General features: G+C 41.8%; 1 protein-coding gene across 1 annotated transcript in view; it reads left to right on the top strand.

Annotated features, from left to right (window-relative positions):
• The window catches only part of Cdh2 (cadherin 2), a 221964-nt gene extending 198890 nt beyond the window's left edge, over window positions 1–23074 (top strand). The window contains exons 15-16 of the mRNA XM_052741599.1: window positions 9969–10133; window positions 21612–23074. Coding sequence (XP_052597559.1) covers window positions 9969–10133; window positions 21612–21818 — 372 coding nt within the window. The 3' untranslated portion in view covers window positions 21819–23074. The remainder of the gene's footprint in view (window positions 1–9968; window positions 10134–21611) is intronic.
• Window positions 23075–23333: the final 259 nt, after the last annotated feature.

Here is a 23333-nt window from a genome sequence, read left to right as displayed (position 1 = left end):
TTAATCCTGTAATGATTTTTAACTTGATGGCATCTAGAATTACTGTGGAAACAGATTTACAATTTTTTGACATATCCATAAAGTTGTTTCTAGATTGGGCTGAGGAGGCAAGGTCCACCATCTCGTGGTTTGGGGGTCTCAAACTGAATGAAAAGAGTGAGCTGGGTACCAGCATTCTTTGCTGTGTGCTTCCTGACTGTGGATGCAGGGTGGCCAACTGTTGCATGCACCTGCCCCAGGATGGACTGTATGCCCGAGCTCTGAGTGAAAAATGAACTTTTCTTCATGTTGCTTCTGTTAGACATTTTGTCACACGACCAAGGGAAGTGATGAATCCCTTATCTTCATTTCTCCTCTCATCACCCCACAGCTTTGCACTTTGAACTGCACGAACAGTGTACTTCTTGGCAGGCTGTGTAAGCAGCCTGTCTACCTTTACCCTTCAGGAAGCATCTCAAGGCCCCTTAGCTTGGAAATCCTGACTGAATCAACTGTGTGTGCACTGTGCCCTGCCAGCTTTCAGGTCTTCCTCTCCACAGAGCTCCTGTGCCCGACCCTAACAATGAACCTGGGCTCTGTAAGAGCAGAGACTTCTCGTAGTTGTTGTTTATCCCCATCATGGCGTCTGGAAGCACTCACAGAGTGTTGCTGGTTCAGGAGCGTCGCTGGGCCTCCTTCCTTAGTTGCTAACCCAGTTTGTACCAATAAGACGTGTTGAACACCACTAATAACTTTTCTTTCATCACGCGAGATCCTGACATCTGTTGTATAAATGCTGACCATTACTGCATACATACCTGTCCCTGTCAGGCACTGCACTGCTTGCTGCCTAGGAAGCAGGCAGTGCAGCTTCCTCCAGGTTCAGACCCTGGCCTGTGAGACCTGCCCTTATTCCCTGTGCTGGAGATCAGACACAGTAATGTTTTCGTGAGTGCGCCTGTGTATGATCACCAAGGCTAGTGACATACTAGGTCGTCACTGGTCGTTAGTCTTTAGAGCAGGCCAAGGATAAGATCCAATTAAGTGTTTAAATGTGACTTGCAAAATTGTGTACATACACAAAGTTTAAAAACCAGGGACTCAATATGACCAACCAAATTGCTGAAAACACAAAGTCTGAAAATACAGTTTGGACAAGAAGGAAAATCTAGAATCCAGGCATGCTGCCTAGACATAGCAATGGGACACAGATACAAGAAAGCCCCTTGAAGCCCATCCAGGCCCTTTCTCTGCTTGTGCCAGGGAGTCTCCATGGGCAACCAGGCCTGACCATCTGACGGAACTAGAGTATTATTTAACCGTGGTGTAGTTGGTCCCTTGAAATCATTATCTTACAAAATCTTTCTGCTTCATAAGCAAACTACCAGATGGCAGGATCTGGACATGACTGTGAGGACCACTTTCTGCATCTTTATCATTGGCTAAGCTCCTAACGAGGCTCCAAGTCATCCATCCGTGGATACCCACCTGCAAATGCTAGCACATGTTAGTTATTTTAAGAGCAAACCTGAATTCACAGGAGGAGAATTACATCAGAGATGGCATCAGCACATTGTTAGTCCCTTTTGCCATGCTGTTCAAAACCCACTGATGGCAGGTTCACACTCCTGGGCTAGGGAAAGCGTGGAATACAGACTGGTCAGTGTCCATCCATCTCCTTTTGCTCATTGAATATCTTTAACGTACATGTAATTGGTATGTTTCCTACCTTTCTGTTCCTGTCATTTCATGTGAATGAACACAAAATGTTATGTAGTTAGTTTTAATATTCATTTTTATGGCTAATCATAAGTGTACTATTTTATACATAGGGGAAATGAAATGTATCAATAACCAATAGAAAATAATAACTTGAATGTCAGGGAAATGTCAGCACTGATCTAAAAAGGAAGAAGGAAAGGAAGGGGAGAGTGGAAGAGGAGGAAAAAGGACTAATAGCATATGATGCTAAAATGCTATAGAGCAGAGTGTGGCCAGCATCCAGCTCCACCCTCTGCCTGTTCTAATGCATGAAGACTTTTTGGAGCACAGCCAAGAGCCAAGTCCCTCTGTTTCTATCTTATACCCACTACAACAGCAACAGAGCGGAGGAGTTATAGGAGATTGTGTGCCCAGCCATCCTGAAATACTTACTGTCTAGCCCTTTATGGCTATTTCAGTGGCTAATAAAACTTTCTGTCAATCTGTGGTCAATTTCTTTTTCTCTCTCTCTTTATTTCTCTTCCTTTCTTTCCATCCTTCTTTCTTCCTACAAAGTTTGAATTCTGAGTATTAATTTATGCCCAGGAATTATATGCTTGTCATCTACTCTAGTCACATATTTTAGCTGTGATGGAGCCAACATCTAAACAAAATCACTTGGCTTCAGAATCCAGAGTTATAAAGTTGAATACTAGGGTTCCTTTGTTGAAATGACTTTATGCATAAATTCATCTTGAAACGTAGAATAGTCTTTCTTAAGATACTCCAAGGTAGTGCATAGAAAGGAGGGAAGAATGTCAAGTCTGTCTCACCATATCCTCAGCTAATACTGCTCTTTCTTTAACTGTTTTTATGTTTCTCCAAGGTCCAAGAATAGGTCACTCTGATGTTTATCTGAGTGGTGAAATTTTTTATTTTTTTTGTAAAAAGTTGTAGGTTGGGGTGAAAATATGGAACAGAAGACAGTTTTAGTGGCAACACTTACCTCTCAAGACAGACAAGACTTAGAGGGTAAGGAGTGATTTATGTCTGTAAGCCTATGACCAGATTTCATAGGAAGAACAGGAAATTCCATGCATCTGTAGAAAATTTATTTTTCAAAATTCATAAATATCTTTATAAAAGGCATTAGACTAGATGATAGATGAGCACCAGGTAGCAAGTCTGTCGTGCTAGCACTTGAGAGGTGGAGTGAAAAGATCATGAGTTCAAAGCCAGTGTCAGATACAAATTAAATTAATTTAAGACCAGTGTAGGGATATCTGAGACCCAGACTTATGCATGCATGCATGCGTACATACACATGTACATACATAGTCTATGACTTCAATAACCATACTTGTGATTCAAAAGAAAGTGTTTATTGAGTCCAGTTGTACATTTGCTTTACTTTCCCCCAAAAAAATATGTCAAATTTCACTATTGGAGACAGTTTGTGACAAAATTTCACCAAAACCAGTTTCTGCAACAAAACTGTGATTATTGCTTTAAAGAAAGAAGTGTCAGCTCGTTCGTAACTCTGGAAACACAGCATCTCCAAGCTGCCAGGACAGTGTGCGCAACAAGCCAAGGAAAAGGGAGTGGTGAATGCATTCCCTTAAAGTGGGGGCTTCGCCTCTCCAGTGAGAAATGCCAAACTGGCTACCCCGTGAGATTGGCGTGAACACGAGAAGGGAGAGTGTCTTTTAAATATGCCACGTTACTTGATCTCTAGTAGGTTTACAATTCAGTCAGAAAAGCTTTTAGCAAACCTTTTGTGTGGTGAGACCCAATGACCAATGGGCTCTGCTTAGCTGTTGGCGCTGTTTGACCTCTGTAGATGGTGCCTATCCTAACTGTCCGGCTGAGGAAGGTCAGCTCTTATGTCCTATACATAACGATTGCACGGGAGTCAGACATTGCATGGTGATGCACTAATGCCTTGTGACTGCCTCGGTTATTTTAGCACCAGGTGCTGTGGGTGGTGGAAGGATGCGCATTTCTTCACTCTCCCTTTCTTTTCCACGTTGGTGTGGAGATTGCTTCACCCATGCCATGGTCAGCTTTTCTTCAGTTTGTGAGTTTCAGTTTTTCACATGGACATTTGTTTTATTTCCCATAGTCACTTGGTCCTGAAACAAAGTATTCACTTTGTCTGTCATCCTGAAGGTACCTTGTCTGTCTGTCCTGTCATCCTGAAGCCATTTTGCTCTAATAAAAAGACATGCTTTCTCTGGTAACAGGCCTGGCCTAGGACAGGGCAAAATTCTTCACTGACCAAATCATTGGTCATGGACTTAAAAATTTTCCAATTTCTCTATATCCAGATACTTGTGGGATCGATCTAAGGGCTTTATCTGTGTGTAAGGGATGGATATGTGCATGACCATGTTCATATGTATGTGCAGGGCATGCACATGTATGTTCAAGTGTGTGTGGTGGCCAGAGATCAGCATCCTGTGTCTTCCTAGCTCATTCTCCATGAATTTTGAGATGAGGATGCTCAATAAATCAAGAATTCATTAATTCAGCTAGACTCATTGGACAGTAAGTCTTAGGCATCCCTCTGTCTCCACTTCCCAGCACTGGGATTCCAGGCAGTGTTGCTATGCCCAACATTTTATGCAGTTCTGAGGAGTGAAACTCAGGTCCTCTTGCTCACATGGCAACACTTTACCTACTGAGTGTTTCTGCTGCCTCCAAGCCTTAGTCTTACAGTTAGTCAGATTGGTCTGTGACCTTGGTCAAACATGGACCTTGCTGAGCTTCAGAAATCAATGGAATCCGAACAAAAGCATCACTCAAAAGTTTCTGTTTGGTTATATGAGATGCCATATGGGGACAACGTAATGTGATTTCACAGACCACAGGATGAAGGGTGACTTCCTTCTTTTATCTTCTTAGAGCTAAAAATGGCATTTGGCAGTCAGTAGACGCTCCTTGAGTCTCTGTGGAATATGCCAGATGAATGTTTCCATCACTCCCCCAAAGAGGCTGAAATTCTATACATTCTTTTAGGATTTACTTCCCTACAATATATGCCTGAAAGCCTAGAATTTTATATATTCTGATGTTCTGCTTTATTTTTTATTTTATTTTATTTTATCTTATTAGCACAGCCATATGCCTTAAGGTAGATTCATGCTATTATCATATGAATCAACTATAAATCATTACAAGTCAGTGGAATTTTCACAACAGAAGCCAGAGCCAGAGCCTCAGCTGCTATTAAGCTCCCTCTAGCTTTCCCAAAATTAAATCACCCTTAAAGCATTTTGAATCTTAAGAGAGAAAAAAGGTTTAGCTCTTTAATGCAAGTATTAATACTGCACAAGTATCGCAAAGGCCTGACTCCACGCCTGCTGTTAATGATTCTTGCCAATTAACACGCATCCCAGAGGTGACTGAAGTACAATTTTGTTTGACTTCCATTTGAAAACCAAATTTCTTTGAGAAGTTCACATTGTAAAAGTTGACAGTCCCGAGACAAGTGTCCGAGCCATTCAGCCTCCAGAGTCCTGGGATCTCAATCAAGATCTCTCGCTGTTTACAGTCCTCATGGCTAAGACTACGGACCCCAAAGACCTGCAGAGAATGTGGGGTCTCTGTAATTCTCCTTTTAATTCTTATCCTACATGCTATAATTTTTGTGTTTAAGGAAAGCATGATGGGATTGTAAAGATATATAATTTAGGGGATTTATATAGAGTGAGCTTTTATCAAAATGTCTAAAATTGAACCCTCAGGGCAGGACTTTTTGCCATATAACACAGGATGACATCAATATCAAAGCCTGTCCCTTGACCCCTAGACCTTGCCACGTCCTCCCTACCACCAGATGCTTATAGTGTGCTCTTGCCATAGACCAGAGGAAGCTATAACAAAGAAACTCTTAAGTCTCCCCTGAAACCCAGCTTCTGGCTTGTTGTAAATCAAGGGCTTTCTGATTCTTTCTGATCCCATTATAACTGAACAACTTACCAAGTTTTTATCATCATGGGGAGATAAGTCACCCTGGCACTGTTCTCAGTGACAGGACTGGGGTCTTGTCTCTCCTTCCCCATTGTGAATTACTGCCAAGGACTGTAATGTGATCCAAGTCACGTCTCTTGAATCAGCTGTTCTTTTGATAGCTAGCATGAACATCATCCCTGCAATTATATTCAACACTTGCTTCCAACCAACACTTTCTATAAGCCTGGACAAAAGGGTGTGTGTGTGTGTGTGTGTGTGTGTGTGTGTGTGTGTGTGTGTGTGTGTGTGTGTGTGTGTGTTATATGTATGAGCATTTGTAGTATATGCACATATGTATGTATTTGTGTGTGTGTGTGTGTGTGTGTGTGTGTGTGTGTGTGTGTGTGTGTGTGTATGCTGAGCTAAGTGGATGACAAGGCGTGTCCTATTTTATCTTTTTGAGACAGTTTTGTTTTTCACTGAACTTGAAGCTGGACAGAAAGCCAACCAGCGTCAGCAATCCTCCTTTCTCCGCCTGCACCCACATCAGCACGTAGATGACAGCATCATACAGCTGTTTGTGTGGGTGCTGGGGATCTGAACTCAGGTCCTCATGCTGGCACAGCAAATATTCTCACCCAGTGAGCCATCTCCTCAACCCTACCCTCTCATTCTTACAGAAGTAGGTCAGCACTTCAAAAAGAAATACCTGCAGATTGGTAACCTGCTGTCTGAGTGTGTACCTATGCTTTGTAAGTGATGCTGGCCAGGAGACAATGCTGTTGAGGGGGGAGCTGCTGCAGTGTGTCACCCTGGAAGGATGGGAACTTTCCCTTATTTTATAGAGCTTTCAGTTTTCCTATCAGAAATGTGTCTAACGGTTAGCAATTTATCTGAATTTTTTAAGTGGTGCTAGCCAGTTGAAATGTGCTTGAATTTGCAACTTGAAGATACAGTGGACATTGCTGGGAAGTCAGAGTAGAGGGGCCTGTCCAGTGGTAGAATGTCATAAGTTAAACCATCAGGCTTTCTTCATTTGCTATAGAAAAGAAACCCCTCAGGTTTAGTCAGTATTCTGTTGTTGTGAAGAGACACCGTGAACATGGCAACTCTTAAAAAAGAAACCATTTGGACTGGAGAGATGGCTCGGAGGTTAAGAGCACTGACTCCTCTTCCAGAGGTCCTGAGTTCAATCCCCAGCAACCATATGGTGGCTCACAACCATCTGTAATGAGATCTGGTGCCCTCTTCTGGCCTGCAGTCACACATGCTGTATACATAAAATAAATAAATAAATCTTAAAAAAAAAAGAAAGAATCCATTTAATTTGGGGCTTGCTTACAGTTTTAGAGGTTTAGTCCATTACCACTGTGGTGGGGAACATGGGGAGATGTGTGGTGGCATGCAGGCAGACATGGTGCAGGAGAAGGAGCCCAGAGTTCTACACCCAGACTTGCAGGCTCCAGAAAGAGCAAGAGAGAGAATGGGCCTGGCTTAGCATTTGAAACCCCAAAGCCCACCCCCAGTGACACACATCCTCCAACACGGCCACACCTACTCTAACAACGCCACACCTTCTAATACCTGTCAGGTAGTGCCACTCCCAATGACTAAGCATGCAATTCTATGAGCCTGTGGGGGCCATTCTTAATCGAACTACCACATCCTGTATGTTCTCATTACTGTCACATTAAAGTATCACGAGATACATCCAAGAGTATCAGGGACTATCATCTGATAAAAGACTGTCTTTAAACATAAGATTAACTTGTTTTTCTGTAATTAAGACTTCCTAATAAAGTGATTTCATGCTGAGGGTAGAAGCATTTGTTAGCTGTCAATATTCTTACCACTTCCCTTCCCTTTTCTAGGACAAGGATACCCTTGTATTGATTGAGGATACCCTTGCTTCACTGGCCTCTCCTGCATTCACTAGTTGAACAATTAAACATGGCCTGAAAACCTCATTTCTTTCTGTGAAAGCATCTACCGTTCTTGAAATCATTCTCTCTTTGCACTGATTTAAAGACTTTCTCAAGGCATGTCACTTTAGACCTCTAAGATACTCAACAGCTCAGAAATTCTCTAACTTTGAAACTGGAGCACGTCATTGCTAAAGCCTCTCTCCCTGGTTGTTTATGGATGACTTGAGGCATCCTTCCCAGGTCTTCGTTCATGCTGTTCATCTCCTTCCACAACAGTGTCTCTCTAGCCAACATGTAGTTCAAGGCTCACACCTAAAGCCAATTGTCCAACTGGATCTTTTAAACATGAGTGATATTCAAAGTTTGTGACCTTCCTGTCTTACCCTTTGTGCCCCTCTATGGCTTGACCTTCTCCATACCCTACATGGCACATTCCTGGTCAAGGTGGCTTGTCCATCCACCTACGCCAGGGCCATTACCCACCCAGCCGCATCAAACTGTAGGTAAATAATTACTCAGAGGGAATAATGTTGTGAGAAATACTTCTCCACCGGCCTAGTGTTACATGTAAAATCAGACACATTGAAGATAGGCACCATAGTTTTAATTCGAATTCTGACCTACTAACCATGTGACTTTGAACAAGCTACTCAGCCCCCTCAGAGTCTGTCACCCACAATCTAGAAAGGCAACAATGAAGCATTCTTCATGGACTGGTAAAAAATTAGACAGGCAGAAATTCTTCATGAAGAGACTGGCAGAGTGGCCGGTCCATTGTGGATATGGGGTTTTCTGAACTCCCCTTTGTGTCCCTGGATACTTCTTCAGTTGTTCCTCGGCTTTCCTTTCTTTGTCCAGATGATCTATGCAGCTCATCTCTCTTTAAATCCATTCTTGTAGCATGGGCTTGACTCACTGTCGTAGGCTGTGAAAGGAGCCAGGCTGTGGAGTCTAACACATCCACAGTCCAAGTCTGTTTGTGTGCTAATATCTCCAGGACCATGGGTGGGTGACTTGGGTTCATTGCAACTCTATGTCTTCATCTCTTAAACGGAGATGATAAAATGTGTTAAAAAGATTAAATGAGCAGGCATATGTACAGCACCTAGCACACTGCCAGACATAGTAACTGTTTGAGTTCTGAATAAATCAGACCCACTGTGAAGATACTTAGAAAGCATTTAAGCTGAGTTTAGACAGAGCAGCGCAGGCTGAACCAATACTAGAAAGTTGGTGTTTTCTGTGAATGTCAGTGTTGAATGGTTAAGCACTTTGGGTAAGCTCAGGACTTGTCGTTTTGTAACCAGAATGTAGACCAGTGTTTTTCAATCTTCCTAATGCTGCGACCCTTTAATACAGCTCCTCATGTTGTGGTGACCCCCCAACCATAAAATTATTTTGTTACAACTTCATAACTATAATTTTGCTACTGTTGTGACTTGTAATGGAAATGTCTGATATGCAGGATATCTGATATGTGACTCCCAAGGGGTTACGACCCACATGCTGAGAACCACTGATGTAGAGGTTTGAAAACTACAGTGTTTGCCCAAACTGGAATTGGATTCTGTTTCAATGTATAGTTGGTTTCCTTGTGTACTCCTGAGCAGGTGGCTGGTGCATTAACTGAAAACAGTTGGGAGAGTCCAGCCTATGCCCAGAGGACCCTTTTCACAGCATCACCTTGCCTCTCTGCAAATGCACAGGCTGTTTCTCCAGAACATTCTACAGGGCTACATAGAAAGGAATCCAGACTCATCCTGGCCTAGCACGCCTAGATCAAACTGTTTCTCTAAAGGAAAGACAAGAAAGTATTTTGGTTCTGTGGGCTACACAGAGTCCCTGGGGCTTATTTTTCTTGTCTGATATTTTAAGTAACTCTTTGAAAATATGAAGGCCATTCTTAAGGAAAACTAGGGCACAATTCAGACTGGCCCATAGACCATAATTTATGGATAAGAAATTCAAGACTCTGGAAGGAAGGGAGGGATGGAAGGTTGGGTTTCAACCTTGATGCACCAGTGCTTTCTCAGAGAGCAGAGAAATATACCCCATTACTTGTTTTTGATGTTGAAGACATTAGTGCCTTGCTGATCCAGGGCATGCTGTAGTTGGATCCTTAGTCATCTTGTAGTGAGACCTCATCACACTGCTGTTTCCCATTGGGAGCTGATGAGGAGTGCTTTAAAACAGATGGAGCACAGACTGCAGAGATGGAAAACACAGAAGAAAGAGCTGTGTGAAAGAAATATTTAATCATAACATGGAAAACTCCTAGTGGCAACTTTTCCATTATGTTAAATTGCACTCATTTCCATGCGTTCCGAATATGTGTTTAAAAACAAAGGTTGTAATCTTCCTCCTTCTTGGGGCTCCTCTCCCATGGATTTATGATTCCCTCTCTTGCAGGACTATGACTTGAGCCAGCTCCAGCAGCCAGATACCGTAGAGCCCGACGCCATCAAGCCTGTGGGGATCAGACGGCTAGACGAGAGGCCCGTCCATGCCGAGCCACAGTACCCTGTCCGATCTGCAGCCCCACACCCTGGGGACATTGGGGACTTCATCAATGAGGTGCAGAGACTCTTTTTTTAAAATTTTATTTCATTAACACATATTAACTATACAGAATCAGTTTCATTATGATATTGTATGCACATGTATAATGTGTTTTGTTTATTCACCCCCATTACATCTCTTGACCACACCCCCCACTCACTCATCCCCCTCCTCCTCCCAAATGGTCCCCTTTTCTGCTTTCATGTCTTTCTTTGTGGTGAACCCAAGTGTTTAATTAGGGTTAGTTGCATGGCATGAGTTGGGCGTTATATATAGGAGCATTAGCAACTAACCAGGGGCTACACCTTTGAAGAAAATGACTCACTTTCTTGTAGAGCATTTTATTGTGTGCTTAATGTTAGGTCTCTGTGAGCAACACATTTGGGACAAATGTGTTGAATATATTGAATACAATTCATTAAAATATCATTATTTTTGAGTTTATGTTTATCTGAAAACAGATATGACTCTAATGACAGAGAGCAAACTGTTTTTTTTTTTAATGTATGTGCAGGTGTACATGTATGAGCTGGTGTATGTGTGAACCTACATTCATACCTGTTTGGAGACTAGAGGACAACCTAGGGTAACATTCCGTAGGCACTGTCTGTCTTGATTTTTTGAGACAGAATCTCTCACTGACCTGGAACTCACCGTGTGGACTAGCCTGGCTGGCCATCAAGCTCCCAGGACCGTCTGCCTGTTTCCATCTCCCCAGTGCTGTGATTATAAGCATATGCAACCCAGACTGACTTTTTTTCACATGGACACTGAGGATCAAACTCAGGTTCTCAAGCTTGCAGAGGAGGCACATTATAAACTGACCTGTCTTCCCAGAACCCTGAATTGTTTCAACCAAGCTGCATTGTACAATGGCATTCATCATACATTAGAAGTAGCAGCCGTTCTCTCTAAGAAGGATTTTTTTCCTCTAGACTACAAGCAACAAACAGACTAGTACTGCCCTGCACTCTAACTTCATTTATTAGTGTTAGTAATCTAACAGGAGTTCTCTTTGCCTTTTTCTTCACTGTACCCTTTGAACCCATAGCTGCTGAGAATTCACCACATCCCCATCAACTCATCACATGGCATTAGTTGAAAGAGTGGCTAAGTTAAATACCATGTGATTTGAACACTGGCCTTGCAGAGGAGGTTTAAAAGCCTCCGCGTAAGAGAGCGAATTCTCTGTCGGATGTCAGAGTTCTCTGTCGTTCCTTAATTTCATTGCTCCCAAGAGTCCAATGGCTGATACTAAAGTTTTGACAGAGAATGACTTGTGCTTCTTCTGTTTAGATATTGGCCAGGCTTTTACTCAAATTCTCTCCCAGGATTTTTATTGTTCATATAAGACAGGCTGTTGCTACTGACAGAATGTGTAGCAGGAGCTGTGTTCACTGCTCAGATGCTGGGCACTCCAAAGTCAACACTGGTCTCCATACGTCACAACGTGCAAGGTGGCCATTGCATGTGACTTTAGTCATGTGTTGGTGAGCCTGTAGCAGGCTTTCTTTTGGCCGCCAACCAGCTCCCAAATCATGACACAGAGATAATATTAGTTATGAATGCTTGGCCTTATCTTATGCTTGTCTCACTAGCTCTTATAACTTAAACTAACCTGTTTCTCTTCATCTGCATTTTGACTTTGGGGCTTTTTAACCTTTCATTCTGTACGTCCTACTCCTTGTCTGGCTGGCTGATGGCTGCCTGACTGGCTGGTCCCATTGTCTCCCTAGTTCTTTCTTCTTCTCTCTCTTTTGAACCTGGATTCCTCCTCCCACTTACTCTCTCTGCCCGCCAACCTGCCTATCCCTCTTCTGCCTACCTATTGGCTGTTCAGCTTTCTATTAGACCAGTCAGGTGCCTTAGGCAGGCAAGGTGAAGTAGCAACACATCTTCACATATTAAACAAATGCAACAAAAACAAATGTAACACATCTTTGCCTAGTTAAAGTAATATTCCACGACATGAGCCTCTTGTTTCCTGGGCTTTATTGGCATCACTATAAAGTATATAAATGTCAGCAGTCTACTGTAGAGGTGCCTATGTAGTAAGTTTTGAAATGGAGACTGGCAATTTTGCTCAGTGGATAAAGGCACATGCCACCATCTGATGATCTGAGTTTGACCCTGACACCCACGTGGTAGAAGGGGAGAGCTGATCCTCACAAGTTGTCCTCTCACCTCCATATGAACACAGTGGCATGTACACACACACACAATAAATAAAGTGTAAGAATCATAACTTATTTGACCAAGTTTTAAAACAGATTTGGAGTATTTCACAGCATCTATAACTTTCTATTGCTGTCTGTTCCTGAGTGAAATGAGGCTGCTTCTAAACATGCTGACTTCTGTTAAGTAGGTAACAGATTAATTTGTGGCAGATATAGATTAAGATTATATAGTAGGTTAAAAAAAAAAGAATGCCAGTATCTCCCTTTTTCTATAATCTATGTTCAGACTTGCCCTGTTCTTACACACAGACTTGCTTAGAGACAATTGCAGGAAATTATAAACAGCTTTAGAGGTTTTTCTTTATGTAAGAATACCCAATGGGCTTGTGTCTGGGTTTGTTGTGTGTTGTTCTGAGAAAATGTGGTTGAATTATCCTCTTGGTTGTTGAGTTTTAAGATAAAATGAATTTTAGAACTATAGGTGTGAGAACTGGATTTCCTTGCAATCAAGAGTTGATGTGTAGAATTCAAAAGCTTAGGTGCTTCTATGTGGCCCTCTGGTATCAGTTCACTGTGCGAATCAATCTCAGCTCTGATAGTCTTCTCTTGGAAATAAAAATCAAGCACTAAGTGCAGTTATAAGGCTAATCACGTCCTGATTCCTGCCATTTCCCTCATTCCCCAAGTTCTTCTTACATTGCAGCCCTAAGATGTTTGCAATCCCCCAAAGCATGACCCTTTGAACAGGAAAAACTTACACATTCTTGATCTGCAAGGCTACTGTAGCCATAAGGATCCAGTGTGAACACCTTGTCTATGAAACTGTGCTTGATATGTCTGGAAAGACCAAATGATGCCTCTCCCGACATAATCCTCCCCAGCTGCCTAGAGTGTGACTGTAAATATCCTGTCTGCCATTGAAGAGTGTGAATGTCGATATTCTCTCTTCCATTTGAGGGTGCAACTGTCAATATTTTCATCTCTCACCTGAGTATATGAGTAGTTCTCTAGAGCAAAGGCTATTTCTTGTTCTGTGTGGCTGAGCTGTGAGGTTCAGTACTTTAGATGTATTAAGTGTGTTTTCACTTACAGTCTTGTCAGTGTGTTGGTGGGGACATGACTCCACCCATCCTCAGTCGAGGAGCCTCTATTCAGTATTGACGTGATGCTCACATGCACAGCTGGCCCCTCATGCCAGGGCTGTACGTGTTCCAGTTCCACCTCTGGTCCCTCACCAGCCTGCGTATTGCTGAGCATTGAAAGGGGGCTTTATTTGTGCTTTGCACCCTTGGCTTGTAATTGGATTCTGTTCTTCCAGATTTAAACTCATTTTTCCTTTATGAGGCCTTACCAAGCCAGAAAGGGGCAGGACACAGAGTAGAGATAGACACTATCCAGTGTCACCCCATCGCTACCTGAGGCTTACCCCCACTCATTAAAGACCATTTGTAGTTCCATTCAGCATCCCTCTGAGGTCTCCTGTGGCCCGGGAAATGGGTCCTTATTCCTGGGGTGATTGGATGGGGTAGTGCAAGACACTTTGGTTAATGAATGAATAAATGGATGAAAGGGCCCCATTTGTAGTCATTTTCAAAATAGCAGCAAATCCGTGAAACTGAGTATTATCTCAAGATACGGAGAAAGAAGAAAGGTAACCACAAACAGGCCTTGAAATGTCCAAGGACCAGTGAAGTGATTGTAGCTATAGCTTGCACAAAGCCCTGAGTTCAATCCCCAGCACCACATTAAACTGTCGGTGGTGGCACACACCTATAGTCCCAGCACTCAGTAGAGGCAGGAGCACCAGCTCAAGGTCATTCTTGGCTACATAATGGTTTCCATATCAGCCTTATCTAAAGGACACCTTGTCTCACAAAAACCCGAAACAATGACAGCAAAATAGTCCTACGATTAGAAGCAGGAGAAAACTCCAAGCAGATTAAGGTGTCTCAAAAGCAACAAAAGAGAGTACCAGGATATAATAGTTAGTTCTGTGGGCAAAGGAATTGAGACCAATATGCCCTAAAAGTTACAGAATTCTCAGAAGCACCATGAGGAATCTTCCATCCCAGGTAACCATTACGACTCGCTCAATATCTTTCATTAACTTGGCAAACAAAAATAAATACATGTATTTTGAAACATTTGAAGGCACCTGGAAAGAACTCCAGCACACTTTGTGAAAACATTGCAAATACATACAGATTTATTTATCTCCAGGTCTTATTTGATTTAGCAGAGGACCAAATGTTCCAAAGGAAGAATAATATAGTGGTGATTATAATTGGAGCGCTTTTACAGATATAAGGAGTAGGGTAGCTCATGAGAACATTCTCTAGCTTGTTTATTTAAATAATGAATGAACGTTGCCCTGAATCTCACAAGAGAACTCATTTCTAGTCAAGCAGGAAGAGTAGAACAAAACACCTGTTTTCAGATTTTAGTTAGAATTTTATCCTGTTTGCATTTTTAAACACGACCTTCAGAAGGTGAGAAAATTGAAATAAATTCATTTAATCTCAGCTCCTTAGTAGATATTAGCGTATCTTCAATAACTGCATTAATCTCACATGCCCTTATCTTAGAGGAATTAAAACCATGTGTGCCCTTCTGTGAAAAGACTGACTTCTGACTTACATTGCTTAGAACATCCAGAAGGGCCTTGTAGAAGAATTTGTTAAAACTACTAAAGCTTAAACTGCCTCTTTCTCTTGTTAGTTACATTAGTTTGTCTACTTTAAAGTGTATCATTTCACTCCTAGAGGACTGAGGGGCTTGTCTGAGTTCAAATCCAGCTCATCTCAAAGCACTGGGATTTGGTACAAGGTCCAGATCCTTGCAGTTAGTCTCTGAGCTTCCAATTGTCTTCTTTTTTCTTTTTTTTAATTAAGGAATTTTTTTGTAAGCATGGAACAAAATAGAACCTTCTTTTAAGGTTGTTGTGAGAGCTTAATAAAATGGCATGTGTGGACAGGTATGATGGCACATACCTTTAATCCCATCACTCTGGAGGCAGAGGCAGGCAGCTCTATGTGAGTTCAAGGCCAGCCTGGTCTACAGAACAAGTTCCAGGACAGGCAGGGCTACACAAAGAAACCCTGTCTTGAAAACCAAAACAACTACAAAAAATAGATGATATGTGTAAAATGTACATGTCATACAATAGAGTCTCTGAATTGTTAAAAATGCAGTAATGATTATTGCACACAATTTTTTATCAGTAAAAGATTCCCAATGGTCTTTTAATTGAAAATAAAACAATTAAATCTCTAGTTATAAAAATAATCACATCTTAAATTAAATTCTCTATAACCAAAGAGGTTAGTAATGTTAGCGTAGATATATAATGTAAAATGGTGTACTATTATGTCAACCTGCGTTTTATTTATTTATTTATGTTTCATTTTTGAGACAGGGTCACTCTATGTAGTCCTGGTTGTACTGGAGCTATAGACTCACAAAAATCCAACAACCTCTGCTTCCTGAGTGCTAGGATTAAAGGTATGGGCGGCCACCCCTGGCCCCAACTTTGTTTTAAATTTAGATCCTCTTAACAGAGTAGATATCATGACAGACCTAATCTAGATGCTGAGATGAAAAAAGAAAACTAAGTCTGGAGCATTAGGGAAAAGATTTCTTGTAGAAGAGAGGCTGGAACTCAGACATTGTCCTGAAAAGCAGGACGTGAGTGTAAAACAGCCTCAGCAGGAAGGGGCCTCACACTCTGAAGTGATTCAAACAAGGGGATGCAAGAAGTGACTGGAGGGACCACAGGTGTGACTCCCATGGCTGGAGAAGAAAAACTCAACAGCAGAAACAGCATTTCCAGTGGGCTAGCGCATGAATGAGTGGATAGATGGATGCTGGATGGGTGGATGGTTGGATGGATGAGTAGGTAGATGATTTGTAAATGGGTGGATAAGGTAATCATATAGAAATATGCTGAGAAGCATTTCAGTCACACTGCAGCTAGAAGGAAATGAACATGAAAATGGACGCTGTGTGCAGAGTTCCACTTCCAGGTTTGGGAAACTGGTGCTCCGTTCAGGTGTAGGTGTTCAGGCTGAGGTGAGGGGAAACAGTGTTTCTCCACAGAGATTTGTTTTTTGTCTTGTTGATTACCCAGACATCAATCAGGCCTTGGGAAAACACCATCTAATTCTTCTATCTCGGCTTCTCTCTCCTATTATTTACTTAACCTGTTGATCAATTTTAAGTTTAATTTTCTTGAATAAAGGCAGTTGCTTTTCTTTCCAATAGGTGGCTGTTCCCCTATGGAACACTGTCTATCAAGTGAACCTGCCCCTTAGGTATGCAGGCCTTAAAAAGCACGTTTTGCCTCCAGGGAGTGAAACCACATTAGTGAGAGACCAGCACTCATCCAAGGAGAGGAGCTGGAGTTCTGAGATGAGAAGAACAGCGAGAAGGCCCCGTTGCTCGGCTGTAGGCAGGACATGGGGAGCTGAGGTAAAGCTAGGACAAAGACTACAGAGGACGATGTCAGGAGATCAGTGGCTTTTTCTCCTTCCGTCCCTCTTGTGTTCCTCTCTGCAGCGTGTCTTTATAGTTCCCATCAAAGTGAGTCTCCACCCCAAAAGCATAGGCTCCAAAATCTATAAATACAAGCTCAGCAAGAAGTCGCCACAGCGTGCACTCTGCAGAGGACCCGAGACTGCAGAAAACTGATAAAGGCACCCAGATAAATTTATCTAGAGTTCGAGATCTTCTGCCCCATGAAAGGTGAACCAAAGAACCAAGCACACCTTTCTAAATTGAGTCAAACCTGGAGAGGAGAATCACGTGGTTGGCTTGTAAATTTGGTAACGGTACTTTATACATCAAGTGACACAGTATCCATATCCAAGAATAAAGGAATCCATAAGGGGTCCAGAAGACTCTGCTCCCCCAGATTTATCCTGCAGTCTCTGACCACAGGGCTGTAATTGCCGGTTTCTCAGCTTGGCTATGATCTTTAGTAAGTACCTCATTCAGAATTGTCCCATTCTGTTCTGAAGTACAAACCAATGCTAAGCATGTGAAAGGGCCTTAAAGTTCTTGACCCCTCCCTGAAAAGATAGCTTCACCAAGAATTCTTCCAGGTCAGTAATTTCACTCTTTCATAGTTACAAACACACCATGCCCTACATGGCACAATTGTCTCTCACTTATCATGTTATAGCCTTAACTCCTTTGTAAAAGCAAAGAAAACAAATTCAAAACTACCATGGTGGTCAGAAGATCAACATACAAGCTGAAATGTGTATTTTTTAAGATGAGAAGAATATTTTTAAGATTCTCAGCACCAGGTATGGGATCGATTCCTTCAAGCATTACACTGATCTTAAAGAGTGCTGAATTAAATGTGTTAAGAAATTTGCTGAAGATTCTCAGAGTCTTCTGACACACCAGTGAGGACCAGAGAGTTGTAGCATGAATCACTTGAACACAGAAATCTATGTCCTTACCTTTCAGTCCCTGAATCCAGATATACTTGACACTCTACCACCCTGCCGTTGACTCTTTCAGGATAGGGTATTGTATATCACAGATTGGCCTTGAACTCCTTGAACTGGCGTTGCAGCCATTCCAAGAATAACCTTAAACATCCCATCCTACCACCTCTGTCTGTGGGGTGCTATGATTGCAGGCAGGCACCACAACGCCTAGTTAAGGCAGTGTTGAGGAATCAAACACAGGGCTTCTTTCATGCTGGGCAAGCTCTCTAGCAACTGTGCAGCACCCCCCAACCCACCTCTTTATAATAAAATCTTAATACCTGTTTTCAGGAAGTCCTTTGTACTCGGAATTTCCATGAAGCTTTTCTTTTTTCTCCTGGGGTCTAGTTCATGTGTAGACCAAATCTAGACGGTGCTGAACTAGAGGACTCATTTAGTCACTGTATTTGTAGTTGGTAGATTTCGTAGGAAAGGGGGGGGATATGAGGTGATACTGAGTGACTGTAAACCCCAAGTGGGGTGTGAATCTAGTTTGTTCACACCCTGGTCTCCAGTGCATTAGAGTTACAGAAACCGAGCTGGCGTGCCTTGCAGTGACTACATAAAATGAATGAGAGTGAATTCTTCAGCTTTTGCAGACCTGGGGCTGTAGTACCGAGAGCTATTGCTGGCCTGCAGTAGTGATGGCTGTACTTCCTGCACAAGTCCCAAGTCCATCGGTGGCCCTCCTTCCGTATGGACATGTAGTTTTCATTGCAAGGACTGGGGGAAAGTAAAGCCTGAGTGAGTGACAGACCATCCTCCAGGCTGACCAGAGAAAGGACTGTCAGCAGCACTGCAGAGGCCTTCAAGTGGCCTCTCTTCCCGCTCCTCACACTGCATTGGCCGTAACCAAGCCCGACAGCTGGGTGGAGCAAGTAAACTGGGACTCTAGAGAGGCCCTTGTGGCATCTTGGGCGTGTGCTCCCCTGGGGAATCACTGAGGACAGCAACCCAATCTGCCACAGAAAGGAGACAGGGATCCTGAGAAAGTGTAGGTTGTGGTTCTCAGTCTTAGCAGAACTGCACTGTAGCTTATTCTAAAAATAAGGCAAGGAAAGTCTCGTCCAGAATTATTTTTGTTTTACGTATTGAAGTGGTTTGCTGAAGACTTTTAAAATTTTATTTAACAGCCCTTTCTGGAGTGGAAATAGTATAACATGATATGAGGGAAAGTTGTGCCTAATTATAAGTGGTTAGGATTGTTGGGAAGAAAATCTTGGATGTGGGAGGGTTGGTAGGCTTTGGCTCTGGTTTTTGATGGGAGTCTAGCAGCTGCAGTTTTATTTCTTAAAATAACATGTCTTAACTTTGATTTCAAATGTCAATGCAAGATTTTTTTCTTTAAAAGTAACCATTAAAATATTAACTGGTGCTCACTGAGGTTTTCTGTGGCCAACACTGGTGAAGGATTGAACCCCGTGTATCTTTTGATCTGCAGATAACCTTGTTACAGTCTCACATAAGCCAATACTGGGGACTCAAGGTGAAAGTTGAGGTGTTGACTCAGATCCAGTCTCAGAAACACTACAGCATATTGACTCCAATCTTAACTTTCCTGATTCTTCCTTATTCCTTATCTGTAAACTTATGAGGATTGAACATTCTCATTTTTAAAAAAGTTTCTTTTTTCTAAGTTTCATTTCTGATTGCTGTGGCAAAATACCCTGACAGAAGCAATTCAAGGAAGAAAGGACTTATTCAGGCTCGCAGTGGGAGGGTATAGCCCATCAAGGCGGGAAGACAGGAAGCACAGGCTTCAAGTGGCTGGGTCACCACATTCAGTCAGCAGAGAGAGAGGAACAAGTGCATGCTACTCACTTACTTCCCTCTCCATTTATACAGTCCAGGATCCCTGTTAGGGAATGGTGCCACCCACAGCAGATCATTTTCCTACAGACATGTCCAGAGGATCATCTTCCAGTTGATTATGGGTTCTGTAAATTGACCATTAACTCTAACCATCACACTTATATAAGTTAATATGTACTGGAAAACATATGGATTGTAAAGACTAATCTCTCAAGGAAGAAAATCTATGACAAATATCCACATCTCAGAGAAAAGGAGGCCACCACACACCTATCAGCTTCTGCTGATCCGAAGCTCTTAGAAGACACTAATTGCTTGAAAACTGTTGTTGCTGTGTTATGGAGCATCAGAATAGAATTGAGAAAATTCCCAAAGGACCTGAGGCTTTTTTTTTTTGATGTTTTGTGGTGCATAATAAACAATTAGCTGTAGATACTTCAATTGCATATTTAAAAGCACCTGTTTCCAAGAGTTAAGAATGTGGATGCTAATTGCCTCCTTAGTTTCTGTTCCTTATTCTTAAGACTCATATATATATATATATATATATATATATATATATATATATATATATATATATTTCATTTTATATTGACAAAATTTCTCCCTTCCCCAATATTTATATTATATACAAGTATTGAGCCATGGCTTTCTGTGGCCTATGAAAGATAGATGTCACCCTACTTCTTTATGAAAAAACTTTTAAATTTTCATGATATACAATCATTGTACATGGTAGTGTTTTATATAAGACAATTCATACAAGCATGTGTTGTGCATTGGGCATATTACTCCCATACCCCTTAGCCACACCCTTTTTACTCTCTTCTTTCCCATTGGTCTTTGTTCCACAGCCATTCACTTCTACTTTCATACCATAAATTCATGTGTATAAATACACACACGCAGTTTTGTATATACGCATGAATTCCAAGAACCACAAATTACAGAAAATACACATTCGTCTTTCTGAGACTGTCTTCATTTCTGTGATTATTTCCGCGTGGATCCCCTGTGCTGTGAACAGAATACCTAGAAGTTGCCCTATCTTTTCACACTATATCAATTAACTCCACACTTAATTATGTTCCAATAATAAGGTGATCTGATGTGACTCTCTGTGTAGTATCACATCTGACCTCTCATCAGTCATCCTTTGATAGCCTTCCAAAATCAGGTCAATGTCACTTTCTCCATGAATTCGGTCTTCATGGTCATCTCAGTTTTCATTTTTTCAATTTCCTGGTGTTTGCCTAGATTTCATAGTTCTGATATTTGTCATGCGCTTTCTGGTATGATCATGCCTTCTAAAGTACATTTTGAACAGATAGAGAACCAAGGACCACTTGATTCTTTATATATGTCCTCTTTGATACACGTGTAGTTTGTGTTCAGATTCTTAATCCCCACCCCCCCAAAAAAATCCCTCTCCAGGTCCATGTATCACAAGGACCTTTGTGTTTGTTTCATATTATCTGATCTACTAGTAAGTTAAATTACTCTTTCAAAACTGCTCTTATCCCATGAACTTTTAGTCACATTTATTACATGTCCTGTCAAGGAAAGTGTTGTTAATGTTCAATGATTGATTGATTTTGTTGTTCTCGTAGTAATTACCACCTTAAAATTTAAGTTGCATTTTGGTAAATATTTTCTTTTGACCTAGCCATCCGTCTCCATATATCACATCATTTAAGATCTTCTCTTACCAGCTACCAACAAATGACCCCTTTCTTCCATCTGTCAAACATACGCCCCAACCGGTCACCACCCTCTTCTTATGTCATGGGTACCCTTAGGATTGATTCCCTGAAAAAGATAATTGTCTGACTTCGATGCCCTAGTCACCCCCCCCCCACCCATTTTTTTTTTCCCTATGTGCTGAAATGGCTGTGATCTTGCCAATGGGAACCTTTGAGCAAGTTGTGATTCCTCGAGGGCTCTGGGGTGACCTTGTGCTCTGGCAACTGGAACCCTCCAGTAATTCCTTCCTGTCTCTCCCAACCTAGGGCCTTAAAGCTGCTGACAACGACCCCACAGCTCCGCCGTATGACTCGCTCTTGGTCTTCGACTACGAGGGCAGCGGCTCCACGGCCGGCTCCTTGAGCTCTCTCAACTCCTCCAGTAGCGGCGGGGACCAGGACTATGACTACCTGAATGACTGGGGACCCCGCTTCAAGAAGCTGGCCGACATGTACGGCGGCGGCGACGACTGACCGACCGGCAGGATGGGACGGACTTGGCTTTTGGACAAGTACGAACAGTTTCACCTGATATTCCCAAAAAGCGTACAGAAGCTAGGCTTTAACTCTGTAGTCACTAGCACCGTGCTTGCTGGAGGCTTTGGCGTAGGCTGCGAACCAGTTTGGGCTCCCAGGGAATATCAGTGATCCGATACTGTCAGCTACACTTGAATTTTACAGTACAGAAGCACTGGGATTTTATGTGCCTTTTTGTACCTTTTTCAGATTGGAATTAGTTTTCTGTTTAAGGCTTTAATGGTACTGATTTCTGAAACAATAAGGAAAAGACAAAATATTTTGTGGCGGGAGCAGAAAGTTAAACGTGATATGCTTCAACACACTTTTGTTACAATGCATTTGCTTTTGTTAAGATACAGAATGAAATGAACAGATTAAAAAATTAACTCATGGAGTGATTTTGTTACCTTGGGGAGGGGGGGTGAGACCATGAGATAAGAAAAATGTACATTACTTCTAGTTTTAGACTTTAGTTTTTTTTTTTCCACTAAAATCTTAAAACTTACGCAGCTGGTTGCAGATAAAGGGAGTTTTCATATCACCAATTTGTAGCAAAATTGAATTTTTTCATAAACTAGAATGTTAGACACATTTTGGTCTTAATCCATGTACACTTTTTTATTTCCTGTATTTTTTCCACCTCGCTGTAAAAATGGTGTGTGTACATAATGTTTTATCAGCATAGACTATGGAGGAGTGCAGAGAACTCGGAACATGTGTATGTATTATTTGGACTTTGGATTCAGGTTTTTTGCATGTTAATATCTTTCGTTATGGATAAAGTATTTACAAAACAAAGTGACATTTGATTCAACTGTTGAGCTGTAGTTAGAATACTCAATTTTTAATTTTTAATTTTTTTAATTTCTTTTTTATTTTCTTTTTTTGTTGTTGTTTTGTTTTGTTTGGGGGAGGGATAAAAGTTCTTAGCACAAATGTTTTACATAATTTGTACCAAAAAAAATTACACACAAGAGAAAAAGAAAAGAAAAGTAAAAAGGGGTGGCCTGGTACTGGCAGCACTAGCAAGTGTGTGTTTTTTAAAAACAAAACAAACAAACAAAAAAATAAATAAAAAGAGAAAAAAGAAAAAAAAAGCTTTTAAACTGGAAAGACCCTGACAACGGCTTTGCGTCTGTGTTGTGTACCAGATTATAAACAATACACCTCTGACCCCAGCGTTCTGAATAAAATGCTAATTTTGGATCTGGTGACTGGTTTGAACCTTTTCTTTCTCCTGTGGAGCTGCTTTCCGTGTCGCAGAAATCCCAAGAGCTCGGGGATCCTTGGGAGCAGCAGCGCCAAATTATGTGTTTGCTCCTAGTCCCTTCCCACTGAAATGCCTGTCATTGTGGCGACTGCCACTTGAGACCTTACATCTGAAAGACATCAATTGACTGGGAAAGGAACACCACGGTGGCCATGGTATAAAAATGACGTCATGAACTTCGTTGGCCACCATGAAATTGC

Source organism: Peromyscus californicus, unplaced genomic scaffold (assembly GCF_007827085.1).
Source record: "Peromyscus californicus insignis strain IS unplaced genomic scaffold, ASM782708v3 Scaffold_17__1_contigs__length_78620276, whole genome shotgun sequence".
NCBI lineage: Eukaryota > Metazoa > Chordata > Mammalia > Rodentia > Cricetidae > Peromyscus > Peromyscus californicus.
This window is presented reverse-complemented; position numbering and strand designations above follow the sequence as displayed.